Source organism: Oncorhynchus gorbuscha, unplaced genomic scaffold (genome assembly GCF_021184085.1).
Source record: "Oncorhynchus gorbuscha isolate QuinsamMale2020 ecotype Even-year unplaced genomic scaffold, OgorEven_v1.0 Un_scaffold_2146, whole genome shotgun sequence".
In the NCBI taxonomy this organism is placed as follows: domain Eukaryota; kingdom Metazoa; phylum Chordata; class Actinopteri; order Salmoniformes; family Salmonidae; genus Oncorhynchus; species Oncorhynchus gorbuscha.
The window spans coordinates 65116-85000 of record NW_025746730.1 but is presented as its reverse complement, the minus strand read 5'-3'; the positions used below and the strand labels follow the sequence as shown (position 1 = coordinate 85000).

The 19885-nt window shown below is 46.7% G+C and overlaps 1 protein-coding gene across 1 annotated transcript in view; it reads left to right on the top strand.

Moving 5' to 3' along the window:
• Nucleotides 1-157: 157 nt before the first annotated feature.
• The window catches only part of LOC124025061 (glypican-5-like), a gene marked incomplete at both ends in the record, with an annotated part of 84811 nt that continues 65083 nt past the window's right edge, over nucleotides 158-19885 (top strand). Inside the window, 4 exons of the mRNA XM_046338745.1 lie at nucleotides 158-693; nucleotides 942-1100; nucleotides 12994-13121; nucleotides 13352-13477. Coding sequence (XP_046194701.1) covers nucleotides 158-693; nucleotides 942-1100; nucleotides 12994-13121; nucleotides 13352-13477 — 949 coding nt within the window. The remainder of the gene's footprint in view (nucleotides 694-941; nucleotides 1101-12993; nucleotides 13122-13351; nucleotides 13478-19885) is intronic.

The window sequence follows — 19885 nt, the reverse complement described above, 5'->3', positions numbered from 1 at the left end:
TGTCTCTCTCTCTCTGTCTCTCTCTCTCTGTCTCTCTCTCTCTGTCTCTCTCTCTGTCTCTCTCTCTCTCTCTCTCTCTCTCTCTCTCTCTCTCTCTCTCTCTCTCTCTCTCTCTCTCTCTCTCTCTCTCTCTCTCTCTCTCTCTCTCCTCTTGTAGAAAGCTTTGAGTCTCTGATAAAGGCATCAGAGAACCACACCAACCTGGTCCTCCAGGCGTCGTACCGCAACATGGCTGGGGAGGCGTCAGGTCTGGTGAGAGAGTTGTTCACTGACGTCGGCCTCTTCCTCCTTGGCGCCGAACTCAACGTTGATGACATCATCAGCCGCTTCTTCGACGCTCTCTTCCCACTGGTCTACCACCACCTCATCAACCCCAGCCTCAGCCGCGTCACCCCCGGTTACGCCGAGTGCGTCCGCTCCGCCCGCCGCGATTTGTCCCCGTTCGGCGCCGCTCCGGGAGTCCTAGCCAATCAGATCGGGAGGTCGGGGGTCGGGGGTCGTGTGCTGTTACAGGCGCTGCACCTCGGAGTAGAGGTGATCAACACCACGGATCACCTGGTGTTTAGCAGGGAGTGTCGCAGAGCTCTGCTCAGGATGCAGTACTGTCCCCACTGCCACGGCCTCACCCTGTCTAAACCCTGTATGGGCTACTGTCTCAACGTGATGCGTGGCTGTCTGGCGAGCATGGCTGAGGTAACCCTGGCGTTGTTTTACACGTGATAATAACACCACTATTCTATAGATTCCCTCTGCTCTACTTCATCTTATTGAGGTGACCCTGGCGTTGTTTTACACGTGATAATAACACCACTATTCTATAGATTCCCTTGTTATCGACTTCATCTTATTGCTCCTTGTTTCATTTTGATTGGTTTTACTTGGAAAGTGTGTGTTTTGTTTTTTTAAAAAGGTTGTAAAAACGATTTTGATTTTGATTTGAGGTGGACCCCCATTGGAGAGAATTCGTGAGGTCGTTGGAGGGGCTGTCGGCACGCATGCACGGAACTCAGGACCTGGAGCAAGTGCTGCTGGGAGTTCACGCCGTCGTCCACGACGCCGTCGCACATGCTCAGAGGAACGGGCCACACCTCTCGGCACAGGTGAGGTGTTTGGTGTCGCGTTGTCGTCTCCCATTGGATTGTCAGGATCAGAGATTTTAGAAATGGGCATTAAACTAAGTGAATAACATGAAACCAACCAGTCACCAGACTAAGTGAATAACATGAAACCAACCAGTCACCAGACTAAGTGAATAACATGAAACCAACCAGTCACCAGACTAAGTGAATAATGTCCCTATAAAACCAACCAGTCACCAGACTAAGTGAATAATGTCCCTATAGAAACCAACCAGTCACCAGACTAAGTGATTAACATGAAACCAACCAGTCACCAGACTAAGTGAATAATGTCCCTATAAAACCAACCAGTCACCAGACTAAGTGAATAACATGAAACCAACCAGTCACCAGACTAAGTGAATAATGTCCCTATAAAACCAACCAGTCACCAGACTAAGTGAATAACATGAAACCAACCAGTCACCAGACTAAGTGAATAATGTCCCTATAAAACCAACCAGTCACCAGACTAAGTGAATAATGTCCCTATAAAACCAACCAGTCACCAGACTAAGTGATTAACATGAAACCAACCAGTCACCAGACTAAGTGATTAACATGAAACCAACCAGTCACCAGACTAAGTGAATAACATGAAACCAACCAGTCACCAGACTAAGTGAATAATGTCCCTATAAAACCAACCAGTCACCAGACTAAGTGATTAACATGAAACCAACCAGTCACCAGACTAAGTGATTAACATGAAACCAACCAGTCACCAGACTAAGTGAATAACATGAAACCAACCAGTCACCAGACTAAGTGAATAACATGAAACCAACCAGTCACCAGACTAAGTGAATAACATGAAACCAACCAGTCACCAGACTAAGTGAATAACATGAAACCAACCAGTCACCAGACTAAGTGAATAACATGAAACCAACCAGTCACCAGACTAAGTGATTAACATAAAACCAACCAGTCACCAGACTAAGTGAATAACATGAAACCAACCAGTCACCAGACTAAGTGAATAACATGAAACCAACCAGTCACCAGACTAAGTGAATAACATGAAACCAACCAGTCACCAGACTAAGTGACTAACATGAAACCAACCAGTCACCAGACTAAGTGAATAACATGAAACCAACCAGTCACCAGACTAAGTGAATAACATGAAACCAACCAGTCACCAGACTAAGTGATTAACATGAAACCAACCAGTCACCAGACTAAGTGAATAACATGAAACCAACCAGTCACCAGACTAAGTGAATAACATGAAACCAACCAGTCACCAGACTCAGTGATTAACATGAAACCAACCAGTCACCAGACTAAGTGAATAATGTCCCTATAAAACCAACCAGTCACCAGACTAAGTGATTAACATGAAACCAACCAGTCACCAGACTAAGTGAATAATGTCCCTATAAAACCAACCAGTCACCAGACTAAGTGAATAATGTCCCTATAAAACCAACCAGTCACCAGACTAAGTGAATAACATGAAACCAACCAGTCACCAGACTAAGTGAATAATGTCCCTATAAAACCAACCAGTCACCAGACTAAGTGAATAATGTCCCTATAAAACCAACCAGTCACCAGACTAAGTGAATAACATGAAACCAACCAGTCACCAGACTAAGTGAATAACATGAAACCAACCAGTCACCAGACTAAGTGAATAACATGAAACCAACCAGTCACCAGACTAAGTGATTAACATGAAACCAACCAGTCACCAGACTAAGTGAATAACATGAAACCAACCAGTCACCAGACTAAGTGATTAACATGAAACCAACCAGTCACCAGACTCAGTGAGTAACATGAAACCAACCAGTCACCAGACTAAGTGAATAATGTCCCTATAAAACCAACCAGTCACCAGACTAAGTGATTAACATGAAACCAACCAGTCACCAGACTAATTGAATAATGTCCCTATAAAACCAACCAGTCACCAGACTAAGTGAATAACATGAAACCAACCAGTCACCAGACTAAGTGAATAATGTCCCTATAAAACCAACCAGTCACCAGACTAAGTGAATAATGTCCCTATAAAACCAACCAGTCACCAGACTAAGTGAATAACATGAAACCAACCAGTCACCAGACTAAGTGAATAACATGAAACCAACCAGTCACCAGACTAAGTGAATAACATGAAACCAACCAGTCATCAGACTAAGTGAATAACATGAAACCAACCAGTCACCAGACTAAGTGAATAACATGAAACCAACCAGTCACCAGACTAAGTGATTAACATGAAACCAACCAGTCACCAGACTAAGTGATTAACATGAAACCAACCAGTCACCAGACTAAGGGAATAACATGAAACCAACCAGTCACCAGACTCAGTGATTAACATGAAACCAACCAGTCACCAGACTAAGTGAATAACATGAAACCAACCAGTCACCAGACTAAGTGAATAACATGAAACCAACCAGTCACCAGACTCAGTGATTAACATGAAACCAACCAGTCACCAGACTAAGTGATTAACATGAAACCAACCAGTCACCAGACTAAGTGAATAACATGAAACCAACCAGTCACCAGACTAAGTGAATAACATGAAACCAACCAGTCACCAGACTAAGTGAATAACATGAAACCAACCAGTCACCAGACTAAGTGAATAACATGAAACCACCAGTCACCAGACTAAGTGAATAACATGAAACCAACCAGTCACCAGACTAAGTGATTAACATGAAACCACCAGTCACCAGACTAAGTGAATAACATGAAACCAACCAGTCACCAGACTAAGTGAATAACATGAAACCACCAGTCACCAGAGTAAGTGAATAACATGAAACCAACCAGTCACCAGACTAAGTGATTAACATGAAACCACCAGTCACCAGACTAAGTGATTAACATGAAACCAACCAGTCACCAGACTAAGTGAATAATGTCCCTATAAAACCAACCAGTCACCAGACTAAGTGAATAACATGAAACCACCAGTCACCAGACTAAGTGATTAACATGAAACCAACCAGTCACCAGACTAAGTGAATAACATGAAACCAACCAGTCACCAGACTAAGTGAGTAATGTCCCTATAAAACCAACCAGTCACCAGACTAAGTGAATAACATGAAACCACCAGTCACCAGACTAAGTGATTAACATGAAACCAACCAGTCACCAGACTAAGTGAATAACATGAAACCAACCAGTCACCAGACTAAGTGAGTAATGTCCCTATAAAACCAACCAGTCACCAGACTAAGTGAATAATGTCCCTATAAAACCAACCAGTCACCAGACTAAGTGAGTAATGTCCCTATAAAACCAACCAGTCACCAGACTAAGTGAATAACATGAAACCACCAGTCACCAGACTAAGTGATTAACATGAAACCAACCAGTCACCAGACTAAGTGAATAACATGAAACCACCAGTCACCAGACTAAGTGATTAACATGAAACCAACCAGTCACCAGACTAAGTGAATAACATGAAACCAACCAGTCACCAGACTAAGTGAGTAATGTCCCTATAAAACCAACCAGTCACCAGACTAAGTGAATAACATGAAACCACCAGTCACCAGACTAAGTGATTAACATGAAACCAATCAGTCACCAGACTAAGTGATTAACATGAAACCAATCAGTCACCAGACTAAGTGAATAACATGAAACCACCAGTCACCAGACTAAGTGATTAACATGAAACCAACCAGTCACCAGACTAAGTGAATAACATGAAACCAACCAGTCACCAGACTAAGTGAGTAATGTCCCTATAAAACCAACCAGTCACCAGACTAAGTGAATAATGTCCCTATAAAACCAACCAGTCACCAGACTAAGTGATTAACATGAAACCAACCAGTCACCAGACTAATTGAATAATGTCCCTATAAAACCAACCAGTCACCAGACTAAGTGAATAACATGAAACCAACCAGTCACCAGACTAAGTGAGTAATGTCCCTATAAAACCAACCAGTCACCAGACTAAGTGAATAATGTCCCTATAAAACCAACCAGTCACCAGACTAAGTGAGTAATGTCCCTATAAAACCAACCAGTCACCAGACTAAGTGAATAATGTCCCTATAAAACCAACCAGTCACCAGACTAAGTGATTAACATGAAACCAACCAGTCACCAGACTAATTGAATAATGTCCCTATAAAACCAACCAGTCACCAGACTAAGTGAATAACATGAAACCAACCAGTCACCAGACTAAGTGAGTAATGTCCCTATAAAACCAACCAGTCACCAGACTAAGTGAATAATGTCCCTATAAAACCAACCAGTCACCAGACTAAGTGAGTAATGTCCCTATAAAACCAACCAGTCACCAGACTAAGTGAATAATGTCCCTATAAAACCAACCAGTCACCAGACTAAGTGATTAACATGAAACCAACCAGTCACCAGACTAAGTGAATAACATGAAACCAACCAGTCACCAGACTCAGTGATTAACATGAAACCAACCAGTCACCAGACTAAGTGAATAACATGAAACCAACCAGTCACCAGACTCAGTGATTAACATGAAACCAACCAGTCACCAGACTAAGTGAATAACATGAAACCAACCAGTCACCAGACTAAGTGATTAACATGAAACCAACCAGTCACCAGACTAAGTGAATAACATGAAACCAACCAGTCACCAGACTAAGTGAATAACATGAAACCAACCAGTCACCAGACTAAGTGAATAACATGAAACCAACCAGTCACCAGACTAAGTGAATAACATGAAACCACCAGTCACCAGACTAAGTGAATAACATGAAACCAACCAGTCACCAGACTAAGTGATTAACATGAAACCACCAGTCACCAGACTAAGTGAATAACATGAAACCAACCAGTCACCAGACTAAGTGAATAACATGAAACCACCAGTCACCAGAGTAAGTGAATAACATGAAACCAACCAGTCACCAGACTAAGTGATTAACATGAAACCACCAGTCACCAGACTAAGTGATTAACATGAAACCAACCAGTCACCAGACTAAGTGAATAATGTCCCTATAAAACCAACCAGTCAACAGACTAAGTGAATAACATGAAATCACCAGTCACCAGACTAAGTGATTAACATGAAACCAACCAGTCACCAGACTAAGTGAGTAATGTCCCTATAAAACCAACCAGTCACCAGACTAAGTGAATAACATGAAACCACCAGTCACCAGACTAAGTGATTAACATGAAACCAACCAGTCACCAGACTAAGTGAATAACATGAAACCACCAGTCACCAGACTAAGTGATTAACATGAAACCAACCAGTCACCAGACTAAGTGAATAACATGAAACCAACCAGTCACCAGACTAAGTGAGTAATGTCCCTATAAAACCAACCAGTCACCAGACTAAGTGAATAATGTCCCTATAAAACCAACCAGTCACCAGACTAAGTGAGTAATGTCCCTATAAAACCAACCAGTCACCAGACTAAGTGAATAACATGAAACCACCAGTCACCAGACTAAGTGATTAACATGAAACCAACCAGTCACCAGACTAAGTGAATAACATGAAACCACCAGTCACCAGACTAAGTGATTAACATGAAACCAACCAGTCACCAGACTAAGTGAATAACCTGAAACCAACCAGTCACCAGACTAAGTGAGTAATGTCCCTATAAAACCAACCAGTCACCAGACTAAGTGAATAATGTCCCTATAAAACCAACCAGTCACCAGACTAAGTGAGTAATGTCCCTATAAAACCAACCAGTCACCAGACTAAGTGAATAATGTCCCTATAAAACCAACCAGTCACCAGACTAAGTGATTAACATGAAACCAACCAGTCACCAGACTAATTGAATAATGTCCCTATAAAACCAACCAGTCACCAGACTAAGTGAATAACATGAAACCAACCAGTCACCAGACTAAGTGAGTAATGTCCCTATAAAACCAACCAGTCACCAGACTAAGTGAATAATGTCCCTATAAAACCAACCAGTCACCAGACTAAGTGAGTAATGTCCCTATAAAACCAACCAGTCACCAGACTAAGTGAATAATGTCCCTATAAAACCAACCAGTCACCAGACTAAGTGATTAACATGAAACCAACCAGTCACCAGACTAAGTGAATAATGTCCCTATAAAACCAACCAGTCACCAGACTAAGTGATTAACATGAAACCAACCAGTCACCAGACTAAGTGAATAACATGAAACCAACCAGTCACCAGACTCAGTGATTAACATGAAACCAACCAGTCACCAGACTAAGTGAATAACATGAAACCAACCAGTCACCAGACTCAGTGATTAACATGAAACCAACCAGTCACCAGACTAAGTGAATAACATGAAACCAACCAGTCACCAGACTAAGTGATTAACATGAAACCAACCAGTCACCAGACTAAGTGAATAACATGAAACCAACCAGTCACCAGACTAAGTGACTAACATGAAACCAACCAGTCACCAGACTAAGTGAATAACATGAAACCAACCAGTCACCAGACTAAGTGAATAACATGAAACCAACCAGTCACCAGACTAAGTGAATAACATGAAACCACCAGTCACCAGACTAAGTGAATAACATGAAACCAACCAGTCACCAGACTAAGTGATTAACATGAAACCACCAGTCACCAGACTAAGTGAATAACATGAAACCAACCAGTCACCAGACTAAGTGAATAACATGAAACCACCAGTCACCAGACTAAGTGAATAACATGAAACCAACCAGTCACCAGACTAAGTGATTAACATGAAACCACCAGTCACCAGACTAAGTGAATAACATGAAACCAACCAGTCACCAGACTAAGTGAATAACATGAAACCACCAGTCACCAGAGTAAGTGAATAACATGAAACCAACCAGTCACCAGACTAAGTGATTAACATGAAACCACCAGTCACCAGACTAAGTGATTAACATGAAACCAACCAGTCACCAGACTAAGTGAATAATGTCCCTATAAAACCAACCAGTCACCAGACTAAGTGAATAACATGAAACCACCAGTCACCAGACTAAGTGATTAACATGAAACCAACCAGTCACCAGACTAAGTGAATAACATGAAACCACCAGTCACCAGACTAAGTGATTAACATGAAACCAACCAGTCACCAGACTAAGTGAATAACATGAAACCAACCAGTCACCAGACTAAGTGAGTAATGTCCCTATAAAACCAACCAGTCACCAGACTAAGTGAATAATGTCCCTATAAAACCAACCAGTCACCAGACTAAGTGAGTAATGTCCCTATAAAACCAACCAGTCACCAGACTAAGTGAATAACATGAAACCACCAGTCACCAGACTAAGTGATTAACATGAAACCAACCAGTCACCAGACTAAGTGAATAACATGAAACCACCAGTCACCAGACTAAGTGATTAACATGAAACCAACCAGTCACCAGACTAAGTGAATAACATGAAACCAACCAGTCACCAGACTAAGTGAGTAATGTCCCTATAAAACCAACCAGTCACCAGACTAAGTGAATAACATGAAACCACCAGTCACCAGACTAAGTGATTAACATGAAACCAACCAGTCACCAGACTAAGTGATTAACATGAAACCACCAGTCACCAGACTAAGTGATTAACATGAAACCAACCAGTCACCAGACTAAGTGAATAACATGAAACCAACCAGTCACCAGACTAAGTGAGTAATGTCCCTATAAAACCAACCAGTCACCAGACTAAGTGAATAATGTCCCTATAAAACCAACCAGTCACCAGACTAAGTGAGTAATGTCCCTATAAAACCAACCAGTCACCAGACTAAGTGAATAATGTCCCTATAAAACCAACCAGTCACCAGACTAAGTGATTAACATGAAACCAACCAGTCACCAGACTAATTGAATAATGTCCCTATAAAACCAACCAGTCACCAGACTAAGTGAATAACATGAAACCAACCAGTCACCAGACTGAGTAATGTCCCTATAAAACCAACCAGTCACCAGACTAAGTGAATAATGTCCCTATAAAACCAACCAGTCACCAGACTAAGTGAGTAATGTCCCTATAAAACCAACCAGTCACCAGACTAAGTGAATAATGTCCCTATAAAACCAACCAGTCACCAGACTAAGTGATTAACATGAAACCAACCAGTCACCAGACTAAGTGAATAATGTCCCTATAAACTGATGAAGAAGGAAGAAACACATTTTTCTCAGAAAGAGAGACGGAGACGGAGACTGGTAGTGTCTGGACTAACCCAGACGGAGTTGACTAGACTGGTAGTGTCTGGACTAACCCAGACGGAGTTGACTAGACTGGTAGTGTCTGGACTAACCCAGACGGAGTTGACTAGACTGGTAGTGTCTGGACTAACCCAGACGGAGTTGACTAGACTGGTAGTGTCTGGACTAACCCAGACGGAGTTGACTAGACTGGTAGTGTCTGGACTAACCCAGACGGAGTTGACTAGACTGGTAGTGTCTGGACTAACCCAGCCGGAGTTGACTAGACTGGTAGTGTCTGGACTAACCTAGACGGAGTTGACTAGACTGGTAGTGTCCAGACCCAGACGGAGTTGACTAGACTGGTAGTGTCCAGACCCAGACGGAGTTGACTAGACTGGTAGTGTCCAGACCCAGACGGAGTTGACTAGACTGGTAGTGTCTGGACTAACCCAGACGGAGTTGACTAGACTGGTAGTGTCTGGACTAACCCAGACGGAGTTGACTAGACTGGTAGTGTCTGGACTAACCCAGACGGAGTTGACTAGACTGGTAGTGTCTGGACTAACCCAGACGGAGTTGACTAGACTGGTAGTGTCTGGACTAACCCAGACGGAGTTGACTAGACTGGTAGTGTCTGGACTAACCCAGACGGAGTTGACTAGACTGGTAGTGTCCAGACCCAGACGGAGTTGACTAGACTGGTAGTGTCCAGACCCAGACGGAGTTGACTAGACTGGTAGTGTCTGGACTAACCCAGACGGAGTTGACTAGACTGGTAGTGTCTGGACTAACCCAGACGGAGTTGACTAGACTGGTAGTGTCTGGACTAACCCAGACGGAGTTGACTAGACTGGTAGTGTCCAGACCCAGACGGAGTTGACTAGACTGGTAGTGTCCAGACCCAGACGGAGTTGACTAGACTGGTAGTGTCCAGACCCAGACGGAGTTGACTAGACTGGTAGTGTCTGGACTAACCCAGACGGAGTTGACTAGACTGGTAGTGTCTGGACTAACCCAGACGGAGTTGACTAGACTGGTAGTGTCTGGACTAACCCAGACGGAGTTGACTAGACTGGTAGTGTCTGGACTAACCCAGACGGAGTTGACTAGACTGGTAGTGTCTGGACTAACCCAGACGGAGTTGACTAGACTGGTAGTGTCTGGACTAACCCAGACGGAGTTGACTAGACTGGTAGTGTCTGGACTAACCCAGACGGAGTTGACTAGACTGGTAGTGTCTGGACTAACCCAGACGGAGTTGACTAGACTGGTAGTGTCTGGACTAACCCAGACGGAGTTGACTAGACTGGTAGTGTCCAGACCCAGCCGGAGTTGTAATACTGATCTGCTACCACTCTGTCACCCAGGAATGTACTGCACACACACACACACACACACACACACACACACACACACACACACACACACACACACACACACACACACACACACACACACAGACACACAGACACACAGACACACAGACACACAGACACACAGACACACAGACACACAGACACACAACCACGCACACGCACACACACACACGGTACATACCACTCAAAAACAGCGTGCCCAGAACATTCTCAGAATAGACCATTGTGGGCAGCGAGCGCCAGTAGCCAGAAGAGGTTGTCCAGACTGTTAACCAGGGAGAGTTAGATCATCCCCAGTAGCCAGAAGAGGTTGTCCAGACTGTTAACCAGGGAGAGTTAGATCATCCCCAGTAGCCAGAAGAGGTTGTCCAGACTGTTAACCAAGGAGAGTTAGATCATCCCCAGTAGCCAGAAGAGGTTGTCCAGACTGTTAACCAGGGAGAGTTAGATCATCCCCAGTAGCCAGAAGAGGTTGTCCAGACTGTTAACCAGGGAGAGTTAGATCATCCCCAGTAGCCAGAAGAGGTTGTCCAGACTGTTAACCAGGGAGAATTAGCTCCAGTCAGTCCTGGGGACATATGAGCATGACTGGGTCCCAAACAGGCCCCTTTTCCTGTTCTGAGAAATGAAGGCTATTTATTCCAAGCGAGAAATTGCCAAGAAACTGAAGGTCTGGTACAACGCTGTGTAGTACTCCCTTCACAGAACAGGAACCATTATCCCTGTGGAACGCTTTCGACTCCTTGTTGAGTCGGTGGCCTGATGAATTGAGGCTGTTCTGAGGGCAAAAGGTGGAGGGGGTGTAACTCAATATTAGGAAGGTGTTCCGGATGTTTGGTATACTCGGGGTAGACTACAGTGAGTAGTGTAGTGTACACTAGACTGGCTCACTTCAACATAGACTACAGTGAGTAGTGTACACTAGACTGGCTCACTTCAACATAGACTACAGTGAGTAGTGTACACTAGACTGGCTCACTTCAACATAGACTACAGTGAGTAATGTACACTAGACTGGCTCACTTCAACATAGACTACAGTGAGTAGTGTACACGAGACTGGCTCACTTCAACATAGACTACAATGAAGTGTACACTAGACTGGCTCACTTCAACATAGACTACAGTGAGTAGTGTACACTAGACTGGCTCACTTCAACATAGACTACAGTGAGTAGTGTACACTAGACTGGCTCACTTCAACATAGACTACAGTGAGTAGTGTACACTAGACTGGTTCACTTCAACATAGACTACAGTGAAGTGTACACTAGACTGGTTCACTTCAACATAGACTTCAGTGAGTAGTGTACACTAGACTGGCTCACTTCAACATAGACTACAGTGAGTAGTGTACACTAGACTGGCCGTCAGCCCCCTGACCACCAGCCCCCTGACCACCAGCCCCCTGACCACCAGCTTCCTGACCACCAGCCTCCTGACCACCAGCCCCCTGACCACCAGCCTCCTGACCACCAGCCCCCTGACCACCAGCCTCCTGACCACCAGCCTCCTGACCACCAGCCTCCTGACCACCAGCCTCCTGACCAGCAGCCCCCTGACCACCAGCCTCCTGGCCGTCAGCCCCCTGACCGCCAGCCCCCTGACCACCAGCCCCCTGGCCACCAGCCTCCTGGCCATCAGCCCCCTGACCGCCAGCCCCCTGACCGCCAGCCCCTGACCGCCAGCCCCCTGACCACCAGCCCCCTGGCCGCCAGCCCCTGACCACCAGCCCCCTGGCCGTCAGCCCCCTGGCCGCCAGCCCCTGACCACCAGCCCCCTGACCACCAGCCCCCTGACCACCAGCCCCCTGACCATCAGCTCAAGACAAAATCGTCCCGCTGCTGAATTTAGTTGATGATCACTACCCTACAGTGCTTTACTTTAGACCAGAGTCCTCTGGGTCCATCTAGTGGAGACATCCTGCCACTGCACCCTGTTAGGAGGGAGTCCTCTGAGTCCATCTAGTGGCGACATCCTGCCACTGCACCCGGTTAGGAGGGAGTCCTCTGAGTCCATCTAGTGGAGACATCCTGTCACTGCACCCTGTTAGGAGGGAGTCCTCTGGGTCCATCTAGTGGAGACATCCTGCCACTGCACCCTGTTAGGAGGGAGTCCTCTGAGTCCATCTAGTGGAGACATCCTGTCACTGCACCCTGTTAGGAGGAGTCCTCTGGGTCCATCTAGTGGAGACATCCTGTCACTGCACCCTGTTAGGAGGGACTCCTCTGGGTCCATCTAGTGGAGACATTCTGTCACTGCACCCTGTTAGGAGCTCTCTAACATTAGGACCTGTACATCAGCTGATTGTTCTCTGTGCTTGTTGTGCTCCAGGTGTATAAAGTATGTGGTCGTCCCAGTAGACAGCCTGCCCAGTCAGTCAGCGACCAGCAGGACGGAGAGTCCATCCCTCTCAAAGCCTTCATCAGAGAAACAGGAAACAGCCTGGCTACCAGGAGGAAGTGAGTACACTGTCTCAGTTCACCACTGCTAACCACTCACTTTATAGTCCTAATTTTCTACTCGGCACTTCTTCAGCACTTTTAGACCGCACTCAAAAGGTTGATCTCTCAGGGCGTATTTAGTTGTTAAGGTTTGCTTAGATGATGATTTTAGCGTTATGAGGTTCTTGAGAGGACTGGGGTGTGGAAGTATACCAGCGTTGGTCCCCCCCGTGTGTCTGTCTCAACAGAGAGTTCCTGAACAGTCTGCGTTTGTACCGTACCTTCTACGGTGGCCTGGCGGACCAGCTGTGTGTGAACCAGCTGGCCTCCGCCGATGGACTGGCCTGCTGGAACGGAGCCGACGTTGTCAAGAGGTACGTGACCCCCCCGCCCCCGCCCGCAGCACCATGGAGCTATTATGAAGTTTAAAAGGAGAAACTACGAGCCCTTCACTGTTCCTCCTCCTCCATCCCCCTGGGGGACCTGTCCTCTCCTCCATCCCCCTGGGGGACCTGTCCTCTCCTCCATCCCCCTGGGGAACCTGTCCTCTCCTCCTCCTCCGTCCCCTGGGGGGCCTGTCCTCTCCTCCATCCCCCTGGGGGACCTGTCCTCTCCTCCATCCCCCTGGGGGACCTGTCCTCTCCTCCATCCCCCTGGGGACCTGTCCTCTCCTCCATCTTTCTGGGGGACCTGTCCTCTCCTCCATCCCCCTGGGGGACCTGTCCTCTCCTCCATCCCCCTGGGGGACCTGTCCTCTCCTCCATCCCCCTGGGGGACCTGTCCTCTCCTCCATCCCCCTGGGGGACCTGTCCTCTCCTCCATCCCCCTGGGGGACCTGTCCTGTCCTCCATCCCCCTGGGGGACATGTCCTCTCCTCCATCCCCCTGGGGGACATGTCCTCTCCTCCATCCCCCTGGGGGACATGTCCTCTCCTCCATCCCCCTGGGGGACCTGTCCTCTCCTCCATCCCCCTGGGGGACCTGTCCTCTCCTCCATCCCCTGGGGGACCTGTCCTCTCCTCCATCCCCTGGGGACCTGTCCTCTCCTCCGTCCCCCTGGGGGACCTGTCCTTCAGACACTATTCAAATCCCCAGCAGAGTCAACAGTGTTTGATTCAAATCCCCAGCAGAGTCAACAGTGTTTGATTCAAATCCCCAGCAGAGTCAACAGTGTTTGATTCAAATCCCCAGCAGAGTCAACAGTGTTTGATTCAAATCCCCAGCAGAGTCAACAGTGTTTGATTCAAATCCCCAGCAGAGTCAACAGTGTTTGATTCAAATCCCCAAATCCCCAGCAGAGTCAACAGTGTTTGATTCAAATCCCCAGCAGAGTCAACAGTGTTTGATTCAAATCCCCAGCAGAGTCAACAGTGTTTGATTCAAATCCCCAGCAGAGTCAACAGTGTTTGATTCAAATCCCCAGCAGAGTCAACAGTGTTTGATTCAAATCCCCAGCAGAGTCAACAGTGTTTGATTCAAATCCCCAGCAGAGTCAACAGTGTTTGATTCAAATCCCCAGCAGAGTCAACAGTGTGATGTGTGAATGTCACTCTGCAATGTTTAATTCATTACTGTCTCTCCAGGAGTGTGTTTGCACATTTTTCTCTAAAACATTACCCTCAGCAATCTGTCTGTCTGGGACTGTAGTAGCAAACAGGCTGTGTGTGTGTGTGTGTGTGTGTGTGTGTGTGTGTGTGTGTGTGTGTGTGTGTGTGTGTGTGTGTGTGTGTGTACCTATAACAGCAGCAGTAGTTCCTCCAGGACAGCCTACAGTAGACAGTGTGTGTGTGTGTGTGTGTGTGTGTGTGTGTGTGTGTGTGTGTGTGTGTGTGTGTGTGTGTGTGTGTGTGTGTGTACCTATAACAGCAGCAGTAGTTCCTCCAGGACAGCCTACAGTAGACAGTGTGTTTGTGTGTGTGTGTGTGTGTGTGTGTAGCTGGGTTGTTATAATTGTATACTACAGCGTCTCTCGTATGTAAAGTAATAGGTGCCTTGACCTTGCTGTTTTAATTGAATAATCACCAATCTGCTGCCAAACTCAATGCATCTAATATCAATATGTGTGTTCTGTAACCAGGCGCGTTGCCAGGCGCGTAACCAGGAATAATCCGCTGCGTAACCAGGGAACTAGGCGTAACCAGTAGCCAGGCGCGTAACCAGGGAAGCATGTTATACTGGCCTTATGTTTGAATACGTCTCCAAGATTAAACCTCAAATAAACCCCCCTTTCAACCCAGGAAACCCATTACAAACTACCCTTTTCCCTGTATTAGGGAACTACTACAGAGGGCTCTGGTCTGGAGTAGTGCACTTCATAGGGAATAGGGCTCTGGTCTGGAGTAGTGAACTACTACAGGGGCTCTGGTCTGGAGTAGTGCACTTCATAGGGAATAGGGCTCTGGTCTGGAGTAGTGAACTACTACAGAGGGCCCTGGTCTGGAGTAGTGCACTTCATAGGGAATAGGGCTCTGGTCTGGAGTAGTGAACTACTACAGAGGGCCCTGGTCTGGAGTAGTGCACTTCATAGGGAATAGGGCTCTGGTCTGGAGTAGTGAACTACTACAGAGGGCCCTGGTCTGGAGTAGTGCACTTCATAGGGAATAGGGCTCTGGTCTGGAGTAGTGCACTTCATAGGGAATAGGGCTCTGGTCTGGAGTAGTGCACTTCATAGGGAATAGGGCTCTGGTCTGGAGTAGTGCACTTCATAGGGAATAGGGCTCTGGTCTGGAGTAGTGCACTTCATAGGGAATAGGGCTCTGGTCTGGAGTAGTGCACTTCATAGGGAATAGGGCTCTGGTCTGGAGTAGTGCACTTCATAGGGAATAGGGCTCTGGTCTGGAGTAGTGCACTTCATAGGGAATAGGGCTCTGGTCTGGAGTAGTGAACTACTACAGAGGGCCCTGGTCTGGAGTAGTGCACTTCATAGGGAATAGGGCTCTGGTCTGGAGTAGTGAACTACTACAGAGGGCCCTGGTCTGGAGTAGTGCACTTCATAGGGAATAGGGCTCTGGTGTGGAGTAGTGCACTTCATAGGGAATAGGGCTCTGGTCTGGAGTAGTGCACTTCATAGGGAATAGGGCTCTGGTCTGTAGTAGTGCACTTCATAGGGAATAGGGCTCTGGTCTGTAGTAGTGCACTTCATAGGGAATAGGGCTCTGGTCTGGAGTAGTGCTCTTCATAGGGAATAGGGCTCTGGACTAACCCAGCCATTAGACTGGTAGTGTCTGGACTAACCATTAGACTGGTAGTGTCTGGACTAACCAGTAGACTGGTAGTGTCTGGACTAACCCAGCCATTAGACTGGTAGTGTCTGGACTAACCATTAGACTGGTAGTGTCTGGACTAACCATTAGACTGGTAGTGTCTGGACTAACCAGTAGACTGGTAGTGTCTGGACTAACCCAGCCATTAGACTGGTAGTGTCTGGACTAACCCAGCCATTAGACTGGTAGTGTCTGGACTAACCAGTAGACTGGTAGTGTCTGGACTAACCCAGCCATTAGACTGGTAGTGTCTGGACTAACCAGTAGACTGGTAGTGTCTGGACTAACCATTAGACTGGTAGTGTCTGGACTAACCATTAGACTGGTAGTGTCTGGACTAACCATTAGACTGGTAGTGTCTGGACTAACCCAGCCATTAGACTGGTAGTGTCTGGACTAACCATTAGACTGGTAGTGTCTGGACTAACCATTAGACTGGTAGTGTCTGGACTAACCATTAGACTGGTAGTGTCTGGACTAACCCAGCCATTAGACTGGTAGTGTCTGGACTAACCCAGCCACTAGACTGGTAGTGTCTGGACTAACCATTAGACTGGTAGTGTCTGGACTAACCCAGCCACTAGACTGGTAGTGTCTGGACTAACCCAGCCACTAGACTGGTAGTGTCTGGACTAACCCAGCCATTAGACTGGTAGTGTCTGGACTAACCCAGCCATTAGACTGGTAGTGTCTGGACTAACCATTAGACTGGTAGTGTCTGGACTAACCATTAGACTGGTAGTGTCTGGACTAACCCAGCCATTAGACGGGTAGTGTCTGGACTAACCCAGCCACTAGACTGGTAGTGTCTGGACTAACCCAGCCATTAGACTGGTAGTGTCTGGACTAACCCAGCCATTAGACTGGTAGTGTCTGGACTAACCATTAGACTGGTAGTGTCTGGACTAACCCAGCCATTAGACTGGTAGTGTCTGGACTAACCATTAGACTGGTAGTGTCTGGACTAACCCAGCCATTAGACTGGTAGTGTCTGGACTAACCATTAGACTGGTAGTGTCTGGACTAACCCAGCCATTAGACTGGTAGTGTCTGGACTAACCCAGCCATTAGACTGGTAGTGTCTGGACTAACCATTAGACTGGTAGTGTCTGGACTAACCCAGCCATTAGACTGGTAGTGTCTGGACTAACCATTAGACTGGTAGTGTCTGGACTAACCATTAGACTGGTAGTGTCTGGACTAACCCAGCCATTAGACTGGTAGTGTCTGGACTAACCCAGCCATTAGACTGGTAGTGTCTGGACTAACCCAGCCATTAGACTGGTAGTGTCTGGACTAACCATTAGACTGGTAGTGTCTGGACTAACCATTAGACTGGTAGTGTCTGGACTAACCATTAGACTGGTAGTGTCTGGACTAACCCAGCCTTTAGACTGGTAGTATCTGGACTAACCCAGCCATTAGACTGGTAGTGTCTGGACTAACCCAGCCATTAGACTGGTAGTGTCTGGACTAACCATTAGACTGGTAGTGTCTGGACTAACCCAGCCACTAGACTGGTAGTGTCTGGACTAACCCAGCCATTAGACTGGTAGTGTCTGGACTAACCATTAGACTGGTAGTGTCTGGACTAACCATTAGACTGGTAGTGTCTGGACTAACCATTAGACTGGTAGTGTCTGGACTAACCCAGCCACTAGACTGGTAGTGTCTGGACTAACCCAGCCATTAGACTGGTAGTGTCTGGACTAACCATTAGACTGGTAGTGTCTGGACTAACCATTAGACTGGTAGTGTCTGGACTAACCATTAGACTGGTAGTGTCTGGACTAACCATTAGACTGGTAGTGTCTGGACTAACCATTAGACTGGTAGTGTCTGGACTAACCATTAGACTGGTAGTGTCTGGACTAACCATTAGACTGGTAGTGTCTGGACTAACCATTAGACTGGTAGTGTCTGGACTAACCATTAGACTGGTAGTGTCTGGACTAACCATTAGACTGGTAGTGTCTGGACTAACCATTAGACTGGTAGTGTCTGGACTAACCCAGCCATTAGACTGGTAGTGTCTGGACTAACCGACTGGTAGTGTCTGGACTTAGACTGGTAGTGTCTGGACTAACCATTAGACTGGTAGTGTCTGGACTAACCCTGGTAGTAGCCATTAGACTGGTAGTGTCTGGACTAACCCAGCCATTAGACTGGTAGTGTCTGGACTAACCATTAGACTGGTAGTGTCTGAACTAACCATTAGACTGGTAGTGTCTGGACTAACCATTAGACTGGTAGTGTCTGGACTAACCATTAGACTGGTAGTGTCTGGACTAACCATTAGACTGGTAGTGTCTGGACTAACCATTAGACTGGTAGTGTCTGGACTAACCATTAGACTGGTAGTGTCTGGACTAACCATTAGACTGGTAGTGTCTGGACTAACCATTAGACTGGTAGTGTCTGGACTAGCCATTAGACTGGTAGTGTCTGGACTAACCCAGCCATTAGACTGGTAGTGTCTGGACTAACCCAGCCATTAGACTGGTAGTGTCTGGACTAACCCAGCCATTAGACTGGTAGTATCTGGACTAACCCAGCCATTAGACTGGTAGTGTCTGGACTAACCATTAGACTGGTAGTGTCTGGACTAACCCAGCCGTTAGACTGGTAGTGTCTGGACTAACCCAGCCATTAGACTGGTAGTGTCTGGACTAACCCTAACCCAGCCATTAGACTGGTAGTGTCTGGACTAACCCAGCCATTAGACTGGTAGTGTCTGGACTAACCATTAGACTGGTAGTGTCTGGACTAACCATTAGACTGGTAGTGTCTGGACTAACCATTAGACTGGTAGTGTCTGGACTAACCCAGCCATTAGACTGGTAGTGTCTGGACTAACCATTAGACTGGTAGTGTCTGGACTGACCCAGCCATTAGACTGGTAGTGTCTGGACTAACCATTAGACTGGTAGTGTCTGGACTAACCATTAGACTGGTAGTGTCTGGACTAACCCAGCCATTAGACTGGTAGTGTCTGGACTAACCATTAGACTGGTAGTGTCTGGACTAACCATTAGACTGGTAGTGTCTGGACTAACCATTAGACTGGTAGTGTCTGGACTAACCCAGCCATTAGACTGGTAGTGTCTGGACTAACCATTAGACTGGTAGTGTCTGGACTGACCCAGCCATTAGACTGGTAGTGTCTGGACTAACCATTAGACTGGTAGTGTCTGGACTAACCATTAGACTGGTAGTGTCTGGACTAACCCAGCCATTAGACTGGTAGTGTCTGGACTAACCATTAGACTGGTAGTGTCTGGACTAACCCAGCCATTAGACTGGTAGTGTCTGGACTAACCATTAGACTGGTAGTGTCTGGACTGACCCAGCCATTAGACTGGTAGTGTCTGGACTAACCCAGCCATTAGACTGGTAGTGTCTGGACTAACCCTAACCCAGCCATTAGACTGGTAGTGTCTGGACTAACCCAGCCATTAGACTGGTAGTGTCTGGACTAACCATTAGACTGGTAGTGTCTGGACTAACCCTAACCCAGCCA